Raw genomic sequence first — 18970 nt, forward strand, 5'->3', positions numbered from 1 at the left:
TCTTGTTGGCCAGAATGCGACAGCAACCCACTGCTGTATCCACCTTGATACCCAGGTAGGACAGGCAGCATGTGGGAGCTTCGGTCTTGTCTTGGGCTATGGGGACCCCCAACCTAGCAAACAGGGTATATGCATAAAACAATAACTCCTGGCAAACGTTGCTATCTCTTGGCCCTATAAAGAGAAAATCGGCACAAGAGATAGAACATCCCATGGGCAAACATCTGTCAATATAGTACCTACCGCCCAACTGAAAACTCATAAACCTAAATGAGTCAGGGTAAGGAATCGAAAAGTCTACCTCAATGTCTTCCTTTGCCAACAGGGCATGGGGGCCAAAGCCCCATATCAACTCCAGGGCCTCGTCAAACAACTGATAACGGACCCTGCAGGATTCCTGAAAGATGGAGTCGTTAATGGAACCCCCATGAGGATGAGACAGGTGTTGTATCAAGCGGAATTTACTGGGGACCTTCTTGGGCACTACCCCTAAGGGGGAATGCACAAACCCGGCAGAGGTATGCCGTCAAAAGGTCCGCACATGCATCCCAATTGTACCTCCGCCTCCACCTTTTATCTCACCACATGAGGGGGAAGTACCTCACCGACATCAAATTCCTGCGTGACGTAAACTGGAACGTATCGGAAATGGGTAAGTGGAAGCCGTAACAAAAACCATCCAACGAGAACTCGGCATCAACTTTATTAGGATAACTAAGCAAACACTTAGCCAGTTCATGTACAGCTATGGGAGAAGGGGCTTTACTTAGCACCTCCGCTAACCTCTCCCTGCACTGGCTGGTGGCCCCCGCCGCTGACTTGCAACCTTTGGCCGGGTGACTAGCTCCGCAAATCCTACAGGAGTGTCGAAAACGACACTTTGTGCCCCTGTTGCATTTTGAGTCATTAAACACAAAACACAACCCTTTACCCTGGGGGCCCACGGTATTCTTAGCATCCACAGATGTCTTTTTTCCCGGGGCTTCCGTAGTGGCTTTGCTTTGGTTGGTGACCTCAAGCCAGACTTCAACGTCTTTTGAAACCCAAAGGCAGTGTCTGGCTACCGTCCTGATTTTTACGAAATTTATCATCATAATCTCTCCTAACAGTGCCCTTGTACTTCAAAAACATCTCATTAATCAGGAATAAATATTTCCCAACATTCTTATGCTCTCCTGGCCTGGTGTCCAAATAACATGAGAAAAAAATACAAAAGCCCCGTAACCAGTGGTGAAAACTCCTAAATTCATTCTCACCAATTCCACACGGTTTCTTCGCCTTATCGAAGTCCTACTTCATGTTCTTCGTAAGGGTGAAGACATCCAGATGTTTCCCCTTATTAATCCTCTCCCTCATCCGTTTACTCAAACCCCTGGTCACCACAGTGTTGGCACAATGTACCATTTCTGTAAACAAAGGGGGCTCCGCGGGAGTAGCCAACTTTGTTGGCTGTTTCCGCTTGCCAACCTTCTTTGCCACTGCACGGGCAACCAATTTCACTAGCTTGCGCTGGCACTTGGGGAAATCCAACCCATCGCTGCTGGATGAAGAATCGGACGAGGAACCATCAGATGATGTTTGAGAAACCTCCTGGTAACCTGATCCAGGGGGGCCCGAAATCTCGGATGCGTCCGCTGGCTGAACACCAGTGGAGACAGAAGCCACTCCATCCATAGTGACCGACTCCATAGCCACATGTCTATCCAAGTCCTGCACCGACAATGCACTGGCTGCAGCGTCAGGGATAGAAACAACAGGGGTTAGGTCTTCAGATAACCCTGCCATCACTCCAGAAGGAGTGGGAGCAGTGGGTTGCAAACCATTAGCAACTAAAACTGCTGCAGGAAGCGCAAGCGGACCGGAAGATGACACCTGAGCCGGCAATGCGCCAGCCGGAGGGGGTCACAAAGGCGAACTGCCGGCTTGACTGTATTGTGGGAAGGCCGGTCCTACCGCACCATAAACTCCGAGCCAGGGGTACCCAAAAGGCTACGACTGCTGCGCAGGGGGATACATGTGCTGCCAGTATGGCAGATGACTATAATTGGCCATGGGTAGCGCAGCTTGTCTGAATGACCCTATTAGAGCCGGAATACTGGGAGTGTGGCAAAAATATTGAGCTTTTCCTGTTGACCAAACTTACTGAACCACTTGAGGAGTGGAGACTAACGGGGACAACATCGGGGTGCCGGAGTGCGACATAGGCAGCTGAAAGTACTGTTGGTGCACACTTCTGGTTGCGGTGTATGCCTGCAAACCTGACCCAGCCACCGAATGACCGCCGCCAGCCATGGGCCCATATGCAGACACAACAGCCGGCTGAAAAGGTACAGAAAAAGCAGCTGCCATTGAGCCATTAGTGTGAGGCAGCTGCAAACTACCAGAATGAACAGCAGGTGGCGGACTAACACCATCCAAAATGGTGCCTGCAACCTGCTGTCCATGCTGCCTAAATGGTTGATTCTATTTCGGAGTGGGAGAAGGGACCTTCTGACGTACCTAGGGGAGGAGACACGTCACCAGGGGGAGGAGCTACGGGCGAAAAGGGTACCCGAAAAGTACCCTCGCGGGCTCGCTTCGCTCGCCACACTTCGGGCTCGGTGGCTCGCTTCGCTCGCCACCTGATTACTAAAGGTAATAGTTGGTGGCGTGGATAGTAGAGGAACTATCCCGCTGGCCTAGCTCCTCCCCCTTGTGTCGTAACTCCTCCCCCTTACGGAAAAGGTCCCTTAGCCCACTTGATTCTAGCATCTACCCTGCCTATATGGAGAACCTAAAATGGTGGATGCAGTAGCAGCCGCAATTGCTGGGGATGCGGCCCCAACCTGACCCCCAGACCAGGCTGCTGGCTGCCCGGCCCCAAGGGAACTATCATGAGTGCCCACAGCTGAGGACGCAGTCCGGGGCCTATCACTACCGGGCGCGGCTCCTGTAGCCGCCACAGGGACGACCGGGAGGCCCGCACCCCACCCGTTGTATATAGAGACGCCCGTGGATGCCCAGTCCTCAGCACTCGTGTCACTGCTGCTCACACCGGAATCCACACGGTGGGTCCCGCTAACTGTAGGACCATCCGAGCCACTCGGCACTCCAGGTCCCTGGGCTAATGAGGTCACGGCCGGAGCAGGGAGCGCAGTAGCGCCCGGCGCCTGCTCTCCAGCCGCGCCCTCATCGCGCCCATTTGAGCCACAGATGTGGAGGTAGCCGGGGAGCCCAGCACATGATCCTTGTACTCGGCAGCAGCAGCCCGGCCATGGGCGTTCTGCTGAGGGGGAGCTGCGTCAGCTAGGCTGTGGGGGGAGCAGGAGATGCGCCGTGGCCTGGGCATGATAAACTAAAGAGCAGCGTGGACTAAATGAGCTGGGAGTGTAAGGGGAGATTTAACAGGGGAGAAAAATTAAGGAACAGGAGTGGAAGCAAGGAGTGAGAGTATGAGAAAATAAATCAAGAAAGGAAAATATCAAAAGGTACAGTATGCAATGCAATGTGACACAGATGTACTCAGCCCTCCAAACTGACAAGAGGGCTTAAATCACTCATACCTCTCCTTATAAAGGATACTAAAGCCCTCCTACCCTCTCCTACTGATAGGCCAAGCCTAAACCAATAATAAACAACCTAATACCCTTAATCTGCCTAGCAACATAGCCTAACTAACCAATCACAAAAATCAAAGACTCATATGTTTTTGGGCCTATTCAGCTCTCTCCCATTTTAGTTAATTGTGTAAATGTCACTTATGTTCATTTATGGTTTCATGACTAATCCCATCCCTTCTCTCCTTCCCGACAGCACAGAACGGTTTACATTACTTCATAGAAATTCTGCTAATCATACAGGTTTCCTTGGTGAGAAGGGGGGAAAAAATCAAGGTGGAATTATTATCAATTACTGGGGTGAGTGGCTCTCTGCTAAGGAAGAAAGTAGGCAGAGGAACTTACATGCGCTTATGTCTATTGGATGTTCACCAGTACTATGAATCTCTGATCTTGATATCACCTGCAGAAAATGGTAATAGTGTTATAAGACAAGTGTTAATTAAAAATTACACAAACAGAAACAGATTCAGGGTTTGGAGCAAAACAAGCGACAAACAAAAAAGATAATTTACATCTTGACAAAGCCATGCTGCACTACAGCAGGGCACACTTACAAATCTGAAGAGAGATTTAGAATTGGGAGGGGTGTGTTTTATCTGAACTCTAAATTGTAGTATAAAAATAGCGCTGCCCAAGGTACTGTATGTACATGTCAAAGCAAAGGCAGCCGGTACTTACCCTAATAATGTTCAATTACCCCTTCCCCCTTGTCTTGCAACATCGCTTGATCTTTGACTTGCTTTGCTTCCAAACAGGTGGCAGCTACAGAGGTAGAGCTGCAGGTAAGTTCAATTTTTTAAATAGGGGAGCCACACCATCTGCCACCAACTGCCATTTCAAACTGACTCACTGGCAGTTGGTGAGGCTCCGCTACTTGAAAAGTGAACTGACCTGCAGCCCTAACTCTGGAGCCGCCCCTGCTCGCAACTCTGAGTCAGCCTTTTGAAGAGTATGATTGCTGTAATTTGGACGTATAGGTTTTATAATAAGTTTTAAAGCCAAACTAAAGCTCATGAAATTATTTATTTCCATGATCATTGATCTTGGCCCATTCCTTCACTAAGGTTCCTACTATGATAGCACCAGCTGCTGCCACCACCGAAATCACCAGTTACGTAGACGTTCCTCTCCAAGCTCTTCCGATACTCACCATGTGGATGAAATTGGCAGTGGTTTCACCTTCCTTCAGGGAATCTTTGCTAAATGAATATTGAATGTTAAGATCATAAGTATGTCCACATTGCAGCTCTTCTTTGAGACTCTGTATCTGAATATAGCTATTGGTCCGGGAATAGAACCGCGTGATTGAGTAATAGTCATTTGCGTAACTAGGCACTATCCAGTTGGAGTCATAGCGCTGTTCTGGGTTCTTGTAAATTACCTGGATGGAGTGAAGATAGAGTCATACATTCTCATACAATGGTAAATGCTTATTAGCAGAAATCTGGTCCATGCAAGTGAATTGAGAAGGACAGACAGGTACAAAGGACACTTTCACAAGATCTCCTAGAAACTGTTCGGTCAATTCACAGACATAGCTATTGTTTGCCAGCCAGTGATCATAATTATTACTTCTGACCCTATCCTATTCACAGTAACACATTCCATTGTTTGTGGGTATTATGACTGCATATGCAGCAATGGCTATATAACTTGGGCATCTGGTCAGGATTACAGCAGTCCGGAATACTGACAGCGTGATACTGACAGTAAGTACAGGGGTTATGCACTAGGCGGAGGGTTAGGGTTAGGCAGCGGGGAGGGAGGGTATGGGGGGGGGGGTAAGGCTAAGCTGCACTGGAGAAAAGTTAGGGTTAGCCTGTGGGAGGGGACATTTAGAGTTAGGCTGCGAGATGGGAGGGTTAGGCTTACGCTGTAGGATGGGTGGGTTAGGGGTAGGTTATAGTACTTACCAGGATCTGTTTGTATTTTTACCTTTGGGGTGCCGCTGACAGCACTCTGACGCTTGGGAAAGTGACTGCCGGGATTTTGATATAAACCCATAGTTTATACTAGAGATGAGCGGGTTCGGTTTCTCTGAATCCGAACCCGCCCGAACTTCAGGTTTTTTTACACGGGGCCGAGCGGCTCGGATCTTCCCGCCTTGCTCGGTTAACCCGAGCACGCCCGAACGTCATCATCCCGCTGTCGGATTCTCGCGAGGCTCGGATTCTATCGCGAGACTCGGATTCTATATAAGGAGCCGCGCGTCGCCGCCATTTTCACACGTGCATTGAGATTGATAGGGAGAGGACGTGGCTGGTGTCCTCTCCGTTTAGACTAGAGTACTAGAGAGAGACACAAATTTTGGGGAGCATATTATTAGGAGGAGTACTACTTGCTGCAGATAGTGTGACCAGTGACCACCAGTTTAATTAATCCGTTCTCTGCCTGAAAAAAAACGATACACAGTGTGACACAGTCACATACCATATCTGTGCTCAGCCCAGTGTGCTGCATCATATGTAATACTGTATATCATTATCTGACTGTGCTGAGTGCTCACTGCTCACACAGCTTAATTGTGGGGGAGACTGGGGAGCAGTTATAGCAGGAGTACATATTTTAAGTACAGTGCACACTTTTGCTGCCAGAGTGCCACTGCCAGTGTGACTGACCAGTGACCACTGACCACCAGTATTGTGATTGTCTGCTGACCACCAGTATAATTGTGATTGTCTGCCTGAAAAAGTTAAACACTCGTCGTGTGGTGTTTTTATAAACGCATTCTGCAGACAGTGTCCAGCAGGTCCGTCATTACATAATATATACCTGTCCGGCTGCAGTACTAGTGTGATATATATATATATTTTAATTTTATCTCATTATCATCCAGTCTATATTAGCAGCAGACACAGTACGGTAGTCCACGGCTGTAGCTACCTCTGTGTCGGCAGTCGCTCGTCCATCCATAATTGTATACCACCTACCCGTGTTTTTTTTTTTTTCTATCTTCTTGATACTAGTAGCTTACTTTAGGAGTCTGCAGTGCTGACAGACAGTGTCCAGCAGGTCCGTCATTACATAATATATACCTGTCCGGCTGCAGTACTAGTGTGATATATATATATTTTAATTTTATCTCATTATCATCCAGTCTATATTAGCAGCAGACACAGTACGGTAGTCCACGGCTGTAGCTACCTCTGTGTCGGCAGTCGCTCGTCATCCATAAGTATACTAGTATCCATCCATCTCCATTGTTTACCTGAGGTGCCTTTTAGTTGTGCCTATTAAAATATGCGTCATGTGCTGTTTGGGGAGTATTTTTTTGAAGGGCCATCCTGCGTGACACTGCAGTGCCACTTCTAGATGGGCCAGGTGTTTGTGTCGGCCACTAGGGTCGCTTATCTTACTCACACAGCTACCTCATTGCGCCTCTTTTTTTCTTTGCGTCATGTGCTGTTTGGGGAGTGTTTTTTGGAAGGGCCATCCTGTGTGACACTGCAGTGCCACTCCTAGATGGGCCAGGTGTTTGTGTCGGCCATTAGGGTCGCTTAGCTTACTCACACAGCTACCTCATTGCGCCTCTTTTTTTCTTTGCGTCATGTGCTGTTTGGGGAGTGTTTTTTGGAAGGGCCATCCTGCGTGACACTGCAGTGCCACTCCTAGATGGGCCAGGTGTTTGTGTCGGCCACTAGGGTCGCTTAGCTTAGTCATCCAGCGACCTCGGTGCAAATTTTAGGACTAAAAATAATATTGTGAGGTGTGAGGTGTTCAGAATAGACTGAAAATGAGTGGAAATTATGGTTTTTGAGGTTAATAATACTTTGGGATCAAAATGACCCCCAAATTCTATGATTTAAGCTGTTTTTTAGTGTTTTTTGAAAAAAACACCCGAATCCAAAACACACCCGAATCCGACAAAAAAAATTCGGTGAGGTTTTGCCAAAACGCGGTCGAACCCAAAACACGGCCGCGGAAACGAACCCAAAACCAAAACACAAAACCCGAAAAATTTCAAGTGCACATCTCTAGTTTATACCCCAAGTTCTACAATGTTTTGTACTTTTTTCCTAGTTTAGTTGCACAGTTTCGGCGTATGTACTTTGTACTATATACAGGTTAATGGGAACTAACCATTTTGGTTATACAGTAACTGAAGTATTCTAGACCACTATGTAAATAGGGCCAGGGGACAAATGAGACAGGACAGTTACAGCTCAAGTAATGTTTTATGGGGAATGGTCTCTTTGAGTAATATCTGCTGCTGCTGTCATCCTGCATCCACTCACCTGAATGTTAAATGATGAATCTACTAAATCAGATGTTTCAAGATCATACTGAGCGGTGCCATTCCCATCGGTGGTCAGATTCTGAAGAGTCAGTCCATTAAGTTGCAGTTCTACTGGTTGGTTAGCTAAAGGCTTTCCAACACTATCTTTTACTAGAATCTGTAGGTTTGCAAAGTATAAATGTAAGATAAACCATGCAAGAGGGAACCAGTAATATAGGTAAGTAGACTGACAGGTCATGAAGGTGGGGTGATGTCACAGAACATGGTAAAATAGTTTAGAGGGTGAAAATGTACATAATGCATTAAACAATTAATAAATGTAAATACTCTCATCAGTTCTTAAAGTGGTCTTGGAGAGGTGGTGGAACTAATTTCACCCACCACCTCCCCCTCCCCCTCTCATTAGGCAGAGCCAGGACCAGTACTAAGGATTAGGCATGGCATGGTCTCAAGGATTTGTGTGGTCACACAATAGTACCCCCAATTCAAATTGCGCCTCACCGCAGAACAATTTTATTCACATTACACCGCATGTAGTGCCCCTGATTTATATTACACCACATAGTAGTGCCCCTTATTCACGTTACAACACACAGTACTGCCCATTATTCACATTACATCAAACATTATTGCCCCTTATTCACGTTATGTCACTCAGTAGTGTCCCTTATACACAATATTCACAGTAGTGGTGTTCCTTACACAAAATGCCCACAGTAGTGGTGCATATACACGTAATGCCCACAGCAGTGCCCCTTATAAAATCTCTTCCTCTATCACCCCAGCAGCTCACTGCCCATGTCCCCCCAGCAGCTCTATGCCCTGTGTCCCTCCAGCAGATTCCCTGCCTCTCTGTGGTCTTCCAGTCCCCTCTCAACTTGTCTTCAGCCTGCACAGAACCTACTCCTCTTAGTGGCTTTTCTCCATTTCAGCAGCGGGGATGCCATGACATCACTTACACTGTGCCAGAAAATGAAGCCACTGGGACCTGAGGAGGGGATGAACGCTGTCCTACTGACACAGCTTATGCGAGTACCAGGAGGGGAGGACCATGGACTAGCCAGGACCTGAGGAAGGGGGAGGTAGCTCATCAGTGACACTAGCGCAGCCCGCATCATCTATTTACAAGGGTGGTGGAGCAGACTTTCCTGTTGGAGTTAGTGTGCAGGGCAATGGAGGAGGTGGAACTAGCTTCCCCTACCATTACAGGTAGTGGAACTCAGTTCCATACCGTCCCTCACTTTAACCCCTGACCCTCATCTAAAGAGAGCAAGGATATTTCTTAAACAGAATTGTCTCACCTCCACATGATAAGGAAATCCCTGTTTGTAATATGGCGACATAAGATTCCGATTAAAGGAGGCTGTGGCCAATTGGGAGGTGATACTGATGTATTTGGATTCAGTCGTTTGGACCCCTTTCAGCATAAAAACACATGTAATAGAATAGAAGAAACAAATAAGAAATAAAGAAAAAAATCAGAAAGGTTAATTTGTAGACGGAGGGATACAAACAGTGCGTTATGTCACATTTACATTAATAGATTCCAAATACACTACATCAGTGGTTCCCAAATTGGGAGGGGTGCCACGGATTGGTGGTCCAGGACCAAATCAAATTATGGCCCTCATTCCGAGTTGTTCGCTCGTTGCCGTTCTTCGCAATGGAGCAATTAAGGCAAAAATGCGCATGCACATGGTTCGCAGTGCGCATGCGCTTAGTAATTTTACTAAGAACTTAGTAGATTTACTCACGGCAGAACAAAGCTTTTTCATCGTTTAAGTGATCGTAGTGTGATTGACAGGAAGTGGGCGGAAACTGGCCGTTTTCTGGGAGTGTGCTGAAAAACGCAGGCGTGTCAGGCAGAAACGCGGGAGTGTCTGCAGAAACGGGGGAGTGGTTGTCCGGACGCTGGGCGTGTGTGAGACGTCAAACCAGGAACGAAACGGCCTGAACTGATCGCTATTTGTGAGTAGGTCTCGAGCTACTCAGAAACTGCTAAGAAATTTATTTTTGCTATATTGCGAATACTTCATTCGCAATTTTACTAAGCTAAGATTCACTCCCAGATGGCGGCGGCTTAGCTTGTGCAATGCTGCTAAAAGCAGCTAACAAGCGAACAACTTGGAATTAGGGCCTTTATACGATCAATACAATAGGCAAAACAGCTGTTGGCTGGCAACATGAAATATGTGGGAAAACAAAAGTACAACCTGGCCTGTCCACCACCACATAGCTGAGCCTAAAGAGGACAGGTAAGCGCAACTTACTTCATTTCATATTTTTTCCCAATTTTCTCAATAAGAAACTTTTGACCTAGTGTTGCCATGATACAAAATACTGACACTCTAGGGCGCTGTGATTCAAGAAAGTTTACACAACAATATTTAGGAGACCCTACCCCCCACCCCCCATATACAGTATACAGAAACTAGCTTTGTCCTGCAAACTTAACATGATGACATAAGCTTGCACAGAAGACCTGGCTCTCATAAGGCAGGAAGAGGGCGCTTACTTCCCAGTATATTCCAAAACAGATGCAGTACAAAATATTAAAGCAGGGGTGTTGTGGAATTAAAAACCCCCAAAACATACTCTAATGCAAACTAAGGGGAAGATTCAACAATGAGTGATATTCTTGTTATCACTCGATACGAATTATAAATGGTGCTCAGTCAATCAGCTCCTAACTGTCATTTTTCAAACACATGACAGTTAGGAGATGATGGGCTGGAGCACCAGTTATCATTCGTATCAAGTGATAACAAGAATATCACTTGTTGTTAAATCTGCCCCTAAGTACAGTATAACATGCTTAAACCACCACCACCCAGCTAGATTGTCTCAGTTCCAAAAAAGAAGGATTTTCTGTTCAAATAAAGGACTCATGGACATGACCAGAAAATCTCACTTTGATCTGTCCCATGATTGAACGTCTCACTCGGCCTCATAAATAGACCTAATCGACAATATCCTCTTACAAAAAATCGAGGGAATGGGTATAATCTTCCAGCATAAAGGAGAGGTTTGACAGGTCATTATGGGGCTAGAAGGCCGCAGCTCTCTAACGAGTGTGGCATTGCTGTCCATGGCCAATGGATTCTCGTTCCAAGGTTAAAGATGAACAGAACGAGAACATCTAGACAAATAATTTATTTACCTGTACCCTCCTCTGTTATAGTTAACTGCATAGTGAGGGCCATCTGGTTGCCCGACTGATCAAGCTGGAAAGGAGTCAGGTCAAGGTCTCCATTAAATGTACCATTGGAGTCCAACTGTAAAGCAGATAACAAAAAATAATACATTAGTGGAGAAAGTGGTCTACCATATGCCACATTGGCACTGCCAAGCCACTACAGTAAGGGTTATTGTGGTATGAGAGAGGACACATCACTGAGGTCTAGCTAAAGTCCCACACACCACAGTGCTAAATCTGAGCCATTATTCAGAGTTGCTAGCAAGCCCCAAAAAAGTTACCAATTGGGAAAAACCATGTGCACTGCAGGTGGGGTAGATGAAACATGTGCAGAGAGAGTTAGATTTGGGTGGGGTGTGTTCAAACTGAAATCAAAATGTTAGTGTAAAAATAAAGCAGCCAGTATTTACCCTGCACAGAAACAAGATAACCCACCCTAATATAACTATTTCTGCACATGTTACATCTGCCCCACCTACAGTGCAGCATGGTTTTGCCCTATTGCCAACTTTTTTGGTTTACCAACAACTCTGAATAACCTCCCAGATCTCCATTGTCCTCACACTGTTCCTGAGCACTAATTTTCCCAACCCCATTCTCTATCATGGATCTCAGGCATGCTCAAGCATACTCCTGTATGTATACTGGGCTATTGTTGTTAAGCCTCAGTCTGTGATCATTCTGTGATCTAAACCTTAGGGACAATGCTATCATGCACAGAGTCTTTCATTGTTGTGTCTTTGGATAATCTTTTGTATACTTGAAAAACAGGCCCCAGATCCTTTGCCTTTGGTTGCCCAGTGTCTAGGAGAAGGGAGCAAAGTGGAACCCAATTACTGGCACCGACTCATTAACAGAGAGATTAGCAGTGGAAGGTCAACTCAGCACTTTCACTGTGTATACAGTCACTCTGTGGTACAACAAATGGCAAAGCTTGGTGCTGCACTGGTCTAATAGTGATTTTGGAATTAAATGGTTTATGTGAGAGTCTTTACTATTTAGAAACATCTGTACATTTTCTCTTTTTCTTTTCAAGGTTATTTGCATGGGACCTTTGGAAGGAGTTCCTACGGCCTTCCAAGAAAACACGTCCCCAATACTCCATTCTATTATACTACCGTATACTGGGGGTCATTCTGAGTTGATCGCTCACTAGCTGTTTTATAGCAGCCATGCAAACGCATAGTCACCGACCACAGGAGAGTGTATTTTCACTTTGCAAGTGTGCGAACGCCTGTGCAGCTAAGCTCTGCAAAAACATTTTGTGCAGTTTCTGAGTAGGTCTGAACTAGAGACGAGTGGGTTCGGTTCGTCGAGATCCAAACCCCCCCCGAACTTCACATGGTTTTCACGGGTCCGAGCCAGCCTCGGTCTTTCCCGAACGAGGCAAAACGTCATTATCCCGCTGTCGGATTCTCGCGATATTTGGATTCCATACAAAGAACCGCGCGTCGCCGCCATTTTCACTCGTGCATTGTAGATTGAGCAGAGAGGACGTGGCTACGTTCTCTGCCTGAAAAGCTCAATATCTGTGCTCAGTGTCAGTGCTGCATTGTGGTGACCACCAGTATATAGTACTACAGTACAGTAGCCCATTGCTGTATCTTGCTGCTCCGTGTCACTTCTAGTATCCTGAATAGTGCTCAATATCTGTGCTCAGTGTCAGTGCTGCATTGTGGTGACCAGTATATAGTAGTACAGTACAGTAGCCCAGTGCTGTTCTCGCTGCCCAGTGTCAGTTCTAGGATCCTCATCAGTGCTCAGTATCACTGGTCAGTGTCAGTGCTGCATTGTGGTGACCAGTATATAGTAGTACAGCACAGTAGCCCATTGCTGTATCTTGCTGCTCCGTGTCACTTCTAGTATCCTGAACAGTGCTCAATATCTGTGCTCAGTGTCAGTGCTGCATTGTGGTGACCAGTATATAGTAGTACAGTACAGTAGTCCAGTGCTGTTCTCGCTGCCCAGTGTCAGTTCTAGTATCCTCATCAGTGCTCGGTATCACTGGTCAGTGTCATGTCAGAACAAAATGTTTTGGAGGTTGTGGAGGTATCTTCCTCTGAGGAGTCTGTACCAGGATGGAGACAGAATGGTTGGATAGCCTAGGAAATAAGATTCCTCAGAGTTCATTAGGGCATACTCTATTAAGTTGCTTGAAAAAAGCTACGAAGAATGCTCTAGATATGGATCAGTCCATTTCATCTAGGACCCCCTCAGCTGCTAATACACAGGTCTTGCAGGCCAACACGAACATCGATGCCTTACATAGGGATTGGAATATAAAATTCAGCAATTTATCAATGCCATTAGGGATGTGTTAGAAATACCTATACAAATAGAGGAAAATTCTTGTATGCTAACTGCAAAATCATTAGTGACATTCCTGGTTTCGGAAGAGTTGAATACCCTATTTGAAAGATCCTGGTTAAACCCAGAAGAGGTTTTCACATCCCCAATAAAGTACTTAAGACATATCCCTTTCCTGAGGAGGATAGAAGGAGATGGGAGATTCCTCCCATAATGGACGTTTCAGTGTCCAGTCCATCAGGGGTAATTACATTACCTGTACCAGGCTCGGCCTCGTTAACAGAGCCAACTGACCACAAGATAGAGACAACTCTAAAATCCATTTACACGGCTACTGGAGCCACCCTCAGGCCCACTATTGCATGCACTTGGGTAGCTAGGGCTATGTTAAAATGGTCAGACAATTTAATAGTAGACCTTGATACAATCCATAGGGACGATGTTGTCTTGATTCTAGGTCATATAAAGGATTCGGATAAATTCATGGTGAAAGCCATGAGGGACATTGGGCTGATGAATTCTAGAGCATCCTCCATGGCAGTAGCGGCTCGCAGAGGTCTCTGGATCTGCCAATGGAACGCAGATGCCGAATCCAAGAGGTACCTCCCCTTCGCAGGTGAGACACCGCTTGGGGACACTCTGAATACAAATCCTTCCGCAGCACCACCTGTGAGAAGATGTAACTCTTCTTCTCTGATGCTTCCGTATATGTCCAGTGGTACTGCCATTTGATATAACTCCCGACATTACTGCCATTTAATTCCAGTGATTTTGTCATTTTCTCCCAGTGATTTGGACCAATAATACCATTGATTAGAACAAATAATTTCTGTGATATTGAGGTGTTTGTGTCGCTTAGCTTAGCCATTCAGCGACCGCCATCCAGCGACCTTGGTGCACCTCTTTTTTTCTTTGCATCATGTGCTGTTTGGGGACTATTTTTTTTAAGTGCCATCCTGTCTGACACTGCAGTGCCACTCCTAGATGGGTCAGGTGTTTGTGCCGCCCACTTGGGTCACTTAGCTTAGTCATCCAGCGACCTCTGTGCAAATTTTAGGACTAAAAATAATATTGTGAGGTGTGAGGTGTTCAGAATAGACTGTAAATGAGTGGAAATTATGGTTATTGAGGTTAATAATACTATAGGATCAAAATTACCCCCAAATTATATGATTTAAGCTGTTTTTGAGGGTTTTTTAAAAAAAACCCACCCGAATCCAAAACGCACCCGAATCCGACAAAAATTCTTAAGGGAGGCTTTGCCAAAACGCGTCCGAATACAAAACACGAGCGCGGAACCAAATCCAAAACACAAAAAGTGGCCGGTGCACATCTCTAGTCTGAACTTACTCAGCCCTTGCGATCACTTCAGCCTGTCTGGTCCCAGAATTGACGTCAGACACCCGCCCTGCAAACGCTTGGACAAGCCTGCGTTTTTTCAACCACTCCCAGAAAATGGCCAGTTGCCTCCCACAAACGCCTTCTTCCTGTCAATCTCCTTGTGATCGGCTGTGCGAACAGATTCTTCGTTAAATCCATCGCTCAGCAACGATCCGCTTTGTACCCGTATGACGCGGATGCGCATTACAGTACATACACATGCGCAGTAACTACCTGATCTCTGCGCTGCGAAAAACAGCAGTGTGCGATCAGGTCGGAATGACCCCCATTATTTTGTTAAAATTGGTATGTATGTTATTTTGTATATTTAGTATTATGTTATGTGGAACACATAGTGTGAGCGGGACGTGGCTATATCTGATGTCACGTTTTATTAAATATTTTTTCCTTATTAATATTGGTATCACTGAAAACATGCACTTCCGGTATTTGGAACACAAATAATGAGGTGGAACGCATATGTATTTCCTGAATTATGCCCACTTCCGGGTATCGTGTTAATATTTTGTAATATCTTGTATTATTGTGGGGGTCATTCTGAGTTGTTCGCAGCGCAAGCGATGAGGCTAAAAAACAGCACTTATGTGCATGCGTATGGTCCGCAATGCGCATGCGCGACTTACAGGTAAACATCTATTGTGGTTTTGCACAGGTTCTAGCAAACCTTTCATTCGCATTGGCGGCCGCAAGAAGATTGACAGGAAAGGGGCGTTTTTGGGTGTCAACTGGCCGTTTTCAGGGAGTGCTTAGAAAAACGCAGTTATGCCAGGGAAAATGCAGGCGTGGCTGGGCGAACGCTGGGCGCGTGTGTGACATCAAAAGCCATCCCTCCAACGTTAGATTCAACGCACACGAAGAGTAAGTTCAGGGCTAGTTTTGTTTTGCACAAAAAGGTTTTGCAGGCGCTCTGCTGCACAAGCGTGTGCACTTCTGCTAAGTGAAAATACACTCCCCGGTGGGCGGGGAAAATGCGTTTGCAGTGCTGCTAAAACTAGCTAGCAAGCGACCAACTCGGAATGACCCCCTGTGTCCGGTTCTATTGTGTATCTTACATATTGCTGCCATGCGATAAAGACACTTATCTCATAATTTTTAACTTTTATATATGATTGTCCACCAGTTCCTGACCTTGCAAAGCACCGCAGTGATCTACTTCCAGTGTTTGGAATGCAAACCAAGGTGGAACGCACACGCACTTCCTGGTGCACAACTAACTTACGGCCAGCGGTTCAAAGTGTATTTTACACCGCTTATTCAAATTTAATGTTTTCTACAACACTGCATGGCATTTATGTATGACTAAGATGCACATTATTCATTTTAATATGGTATATATGGTTTATTTCATTTGTTATGTGGTCATGACTGATGTGGCTGTGGAGGTGACATCACTTCCTGTTATTTAATTAATAGGGGTATATATATCCCCTCAGTTGCTCCTCTCTGTATGCTCTGAGGAAGGACCCAGCAGGATTGAAACGCGTTGGTAATTACAGAGGGGACCGCCTGTACTAGAAAACACGCAAATTTTTTTGCTACATCCAGGTGTTTGGTGAGTGATGCAGTCCGAAACACCCGACACCCTTTTTTTTACTTCTTCACACCTGTGATCATTTGCTGTGTTTATACTGAGTACATAACCCCAACTGTACTAATATATATATATATATATATATATATAATTTATTTTTTGTCAACTTTTTATGAATAATTTTATTAAACTGTAATCCCTTGTATAATGAATATAGAATTATTGAAGTCCAAAGAAACCTTGATATGAGAGTAACAGCATAATCCACTGTGAGTGGGGTATGCTTACATTTCTTTAAGATACCGGTTCTGCATAATATAAGGGGAATTAAAGATACCTTTATGTGCTTGGTACGCACCCATATACATCTATTTCACCTGAGGATGTGTTATTATTAATGAAGAATTACCAGCTTGAGGGGGGACCAGATAAAGATACCTTTACATACGTATATACCGTCTCCATTGAGTGAGTATGGTATGCCACCTAGAATATTTACATTCTCAGATTTAATGACCTTATAGAGAACATTGGCCACTGGAGGGAATGCTAAAGATATTCATAGGATGTACAGTACATAGAACTCTGTATGTTGTGGATATACCACACCATGATGTGTTTTATTATTCTTTTGTATCATGTTTCCATCCAGTTTCTGCTGAATTTGTTCAAGGATTAGACCCATCACATAGGAGGCTTCCTGAAACTTCATCCCTTATACTTTCATCATATGAAAGGGAAGTATTATTTTAGAGAGCGCTTGTGACCTACTTGTACCTACTCGCCTTTTCTGTTCTGCACTGGGCTTGTTTAGTGCTTACGCAAATTCACTAAATCTATAATAGAGAAAGTCCTGCGTAACACAGAGATGGGTCTCAATTGGAATGTGTAAGGTGCAAAAGATCTGGGGGCATATTTACTAAAAGCAATTTTGGGTCCATTTAAAATTGACCAGACTAGAAAGAATATTCCCACAAAATCATTACTATTGGCCAAAACAGGTCACATGCACTGTTTTACCCACAAACACCTTCAATCCTGGGCTAATTTGAATATCCACAATTTAAAAAAAATAAAAATAAATCACTGCTGTGCCTTTCAATTAGGGATGAGCGGGTACTGTTTTTGAACTTTGCGATCCGAGCTGGTATCAGAGTCCGACTCTGGTTTTCCCACCTGACTCAGATCCCAAAGAGGCCAAACGTCATCTTCCCGCTGTTGGATTCTCGTGGGTTTGGGATTCTTTATAAGTCCGGTGCATCGCGCCATCTTCACTCCGGCTGTGGAGAGTGTACTGGACAGACGTGTCCAGTATTGTCACTGTATTGTCTGGCGTGGGGAGGGTGCTCTTTCTGCTGTATCTGAAAAAGGGGTGTTCTCTCTGTCTGTTGTATCCGAAAAAGGGTGCTCACTCTGTCTGCTGTATCTGAAAGGGGTGACCTGTCCATCCATACAGGGGCTCTGCCCCAGTGTAAAATTAAAATAATAAAGCTAAAACCAAAAAGCCTAAAATTGTAATTATAAAAAATACATATTTTTTTTTATTGCGCTGTACCCCAGTGTAACACTGCCAGTCATACCGCAGTATATTATTTCCTACATGTATTGTGCAATGCTTTTGGTGAAGTTAACCGCAGTGAGTAATTATTAAATATATTTCTGACTTATTTGTGCGACACTGTAACCGCTGGTGTGTTATACTAAAAATACTTCTCACTCATTTGTGCAACGCTGTCGGAGCAGTCAACCACAGTGTGTAATTATTATTATTATAATTATTTTTTAAACAATTTATTTTATTTTATGTCAACAATAAGGGGGGTCATTCCGAGTTGTTCGCTCGTTATTTTTTTCTCGCAACGGAGCGATTAGTCGCTAATGCGCAATGTCTGCAGTGCGACTGCGCCAAGTAAATTTGCTATGCAGTTAGGTATTTTACTCATGGCATTACGAGGTTTTTTCTTCGTTCTGGTGATCGTAATGTGATTGACAGGAAGTGGGTGTTTCTGGGCGGAAACTGGCCTTTTTATGGGTGTGTGCGAAAAAACGCTACCGTTTCTGGGAAAAACGCGGGAGTGGCTGGAGAAACGGAGGAGTGTCTGGGCGAACGCTGGGTGTGTTTGTGATGTCAAACCAGGAACGAAACTGACTGAACTGATCGCAGATGCCGAGTAAGTCTGGAGCTACTCAGAAACTGCTAAGAAGTGTCTATTCGCAATTCTGCTAATCTTTCGTTCGCAATTTTGATAAGCTAAGATTCACTCCCAGTAGGCGGCGGCTTAGCGTGTGCAAAGCTGCTAAAAGCAGCTTGCGAGCGAACAACTTGAAATGACCCTCAAGAACAAGACATAACTGGAATAGGTGATCAACAGTACAATTGGTCAACAGTGTATAGAGCACATCCAATCACGGAGAACCGCAGATGAAAAAAGAAAAATTTAACAGTTCGGTGATAAAACGATACAGGAGAATGTATTGAGTGCTGTCACAAAAATAGTATGGTTTAACAGAGAAGAAAAACAAAAAATGGAAAGATTAACAAAAAGGAAATATCTCAGGAAGCAAAGCATATAAATGTCTCATGGTAAGTATGCTATAGAGAAAAAGGGAACAGACGAGGTGGGGGGGGAGATAAACCTAAAAAAAAGAGAGGAAAAAAAATAAAATTAAAAAATTAAAAATAAAAAGGGAAAAAATGG

General features: G+C 45.0%; 1 protein-coding gene across 5 annotated transcripts in view; it reads right to left on the reverse strand.

The window, feature by feature from the left end:
- Positions 1-18970, reverse strand: part of LOC135056795 (alpha-2-macroglobulin-like) — a 325812-nt gene that overhangs the window by 221504 nt on the left and 85338 nt on the right. For all 5 annotated transcript variants that reach the window (XM_063962392.1, XM_063962390.1, XM_063962389.1 and 2 more), the window contains exons 9-13: positions 10997-11111; positions 9138-9253; positions 7835-7993; positions 4750-4980; positions 3942-3999 (exon numbers count right to left, since the gene is read on the reverse strand). In XM_063962392.1, coding sequence (XP_063818462.1) covers positions 3942-3999; positions 4750-4980; positions 7835-7993; positions 9138-9253; positions 10997-11111 — 679 coding nt within the window. The remainder of the gene's footprint in view (positions 1-3941; positions 4000-4749; positions 4981-7834; positions 7994-9137; positions 9254-10996; positions 11112-18970) is intronic.

The sequence above is a fragment of the Pseudophryne corroboree genome, chromosome 3 (assembly GCF_028390025.1).
Source record: "Pseudophryne corroboree isolate aPseCor3 chromosome 3, aPseCor3.hap2, whole genome shotgun sequence".
NCBI classification, from domain to species: domain Eukaryota; kingdom Metazoa; phylum Chordata; class Amphibia; order Anura; family Myobatrachidae; genus Pseudophryne; species Pseudophryne corroboree.